At 47.4% G+C, this 717-nt stretch overlaps 1 protein-coding gene across 1 annotated transcript; it reads right to left on the bottom strand.

Moving 5' to 3' along the window:
* Positions 1-342: 342 nt before the first annotated feature.
* On the bottom strand, positions 343-677 carry Tsp_13927 (retrovirus-related Gag polyprotein). The gene is made up of 2 exons (XM_003370101.1): positions 640-677; positions 343-496 (listed from the first exon to the last, which is right to left on the bottom strand). Exons 1-2 carry the CDS (start codon positions 675-677, stop codon positions 343-345), a joined length of 192 nt encoding a protein of 63 aa, XP_003370149.1.
* Between the last annotated feature and the right edge of the window lie 40 nt (positions 678-717).

The following is a 717-nucleotide window of genomic DNA, read 5'->3' on the forward strand; positions in this document are numbered from 1 at the left end:
TGACAACTATTAAATATTTAGCATCTGATTAATTTCTTGATTTTACTGGGAGTGTTCTATTTTTCTTGTTTGCAATCTAAGAATTTTACTTTTATATTTACAAATTTTTTTTCTTTATGAAACATCCATCTATGCTTTTTTATACATGTCGATGAAGTTGCTGTTTGTATGAAAAATCCTGTTTGACGTTCATACATTTCATATAAAATACAGTCGAGCTTGGTTAAGTGCACATTGGATAAGTGTGTAACAACATGATGCGCAGGCGTGCACGTGACTACCGTACGCTCGGCTTCCAGCAGTTCAGTTGTTATTATCTCAGGGCATCGTGTGTCAACGGCGTTAAAGGTTCAGGCAGTACTTGCTACCCTTGGGCGTTCGGTCGTCAGGGAGGGGGGAAGCTTGGCAGACCCTACAGATGTGGCCCGTTTTTCCGCATGTCCAACACGTTCTGCGGTCTTTCTTCTCCCGCCGGCGTCGCTGCTGGGGAGTCGATCTAATTGCAGCCGCAGGGATGTCCGTCATCAGCAGCTGCTTCAACTGCCGCGCCACTTCCGCCAGTTCTTCTCCACCCTCCTTTCGCGTCGTTACCGGGGCAGCTATTGCAAAAAGACGTCGACCGCTGGCTCCAGGTCTTACTGGTCAGCGTCTGCTTTGAATGAAGAGACGCTCGCCATGAGAAGGGCTGAGCCCTCTCCAAATACGCTCTTCCCGGGC

The sequence above is a fragment of the Trichinella spiralis genome (assembly GCF_000181795.1).
Source record: "Trichinella spiralis strain ISS 195 chromosome Unknown Scfld1171, whole genome shotgun sequence".
Classification (NCBI taxonomy): domain Eukaryota; kingdom Metazoa; phylum Nematoda; class Enoplea; order Trichinellida; family Trichinellidae; genus Trichinella; species Trichinella spiralis.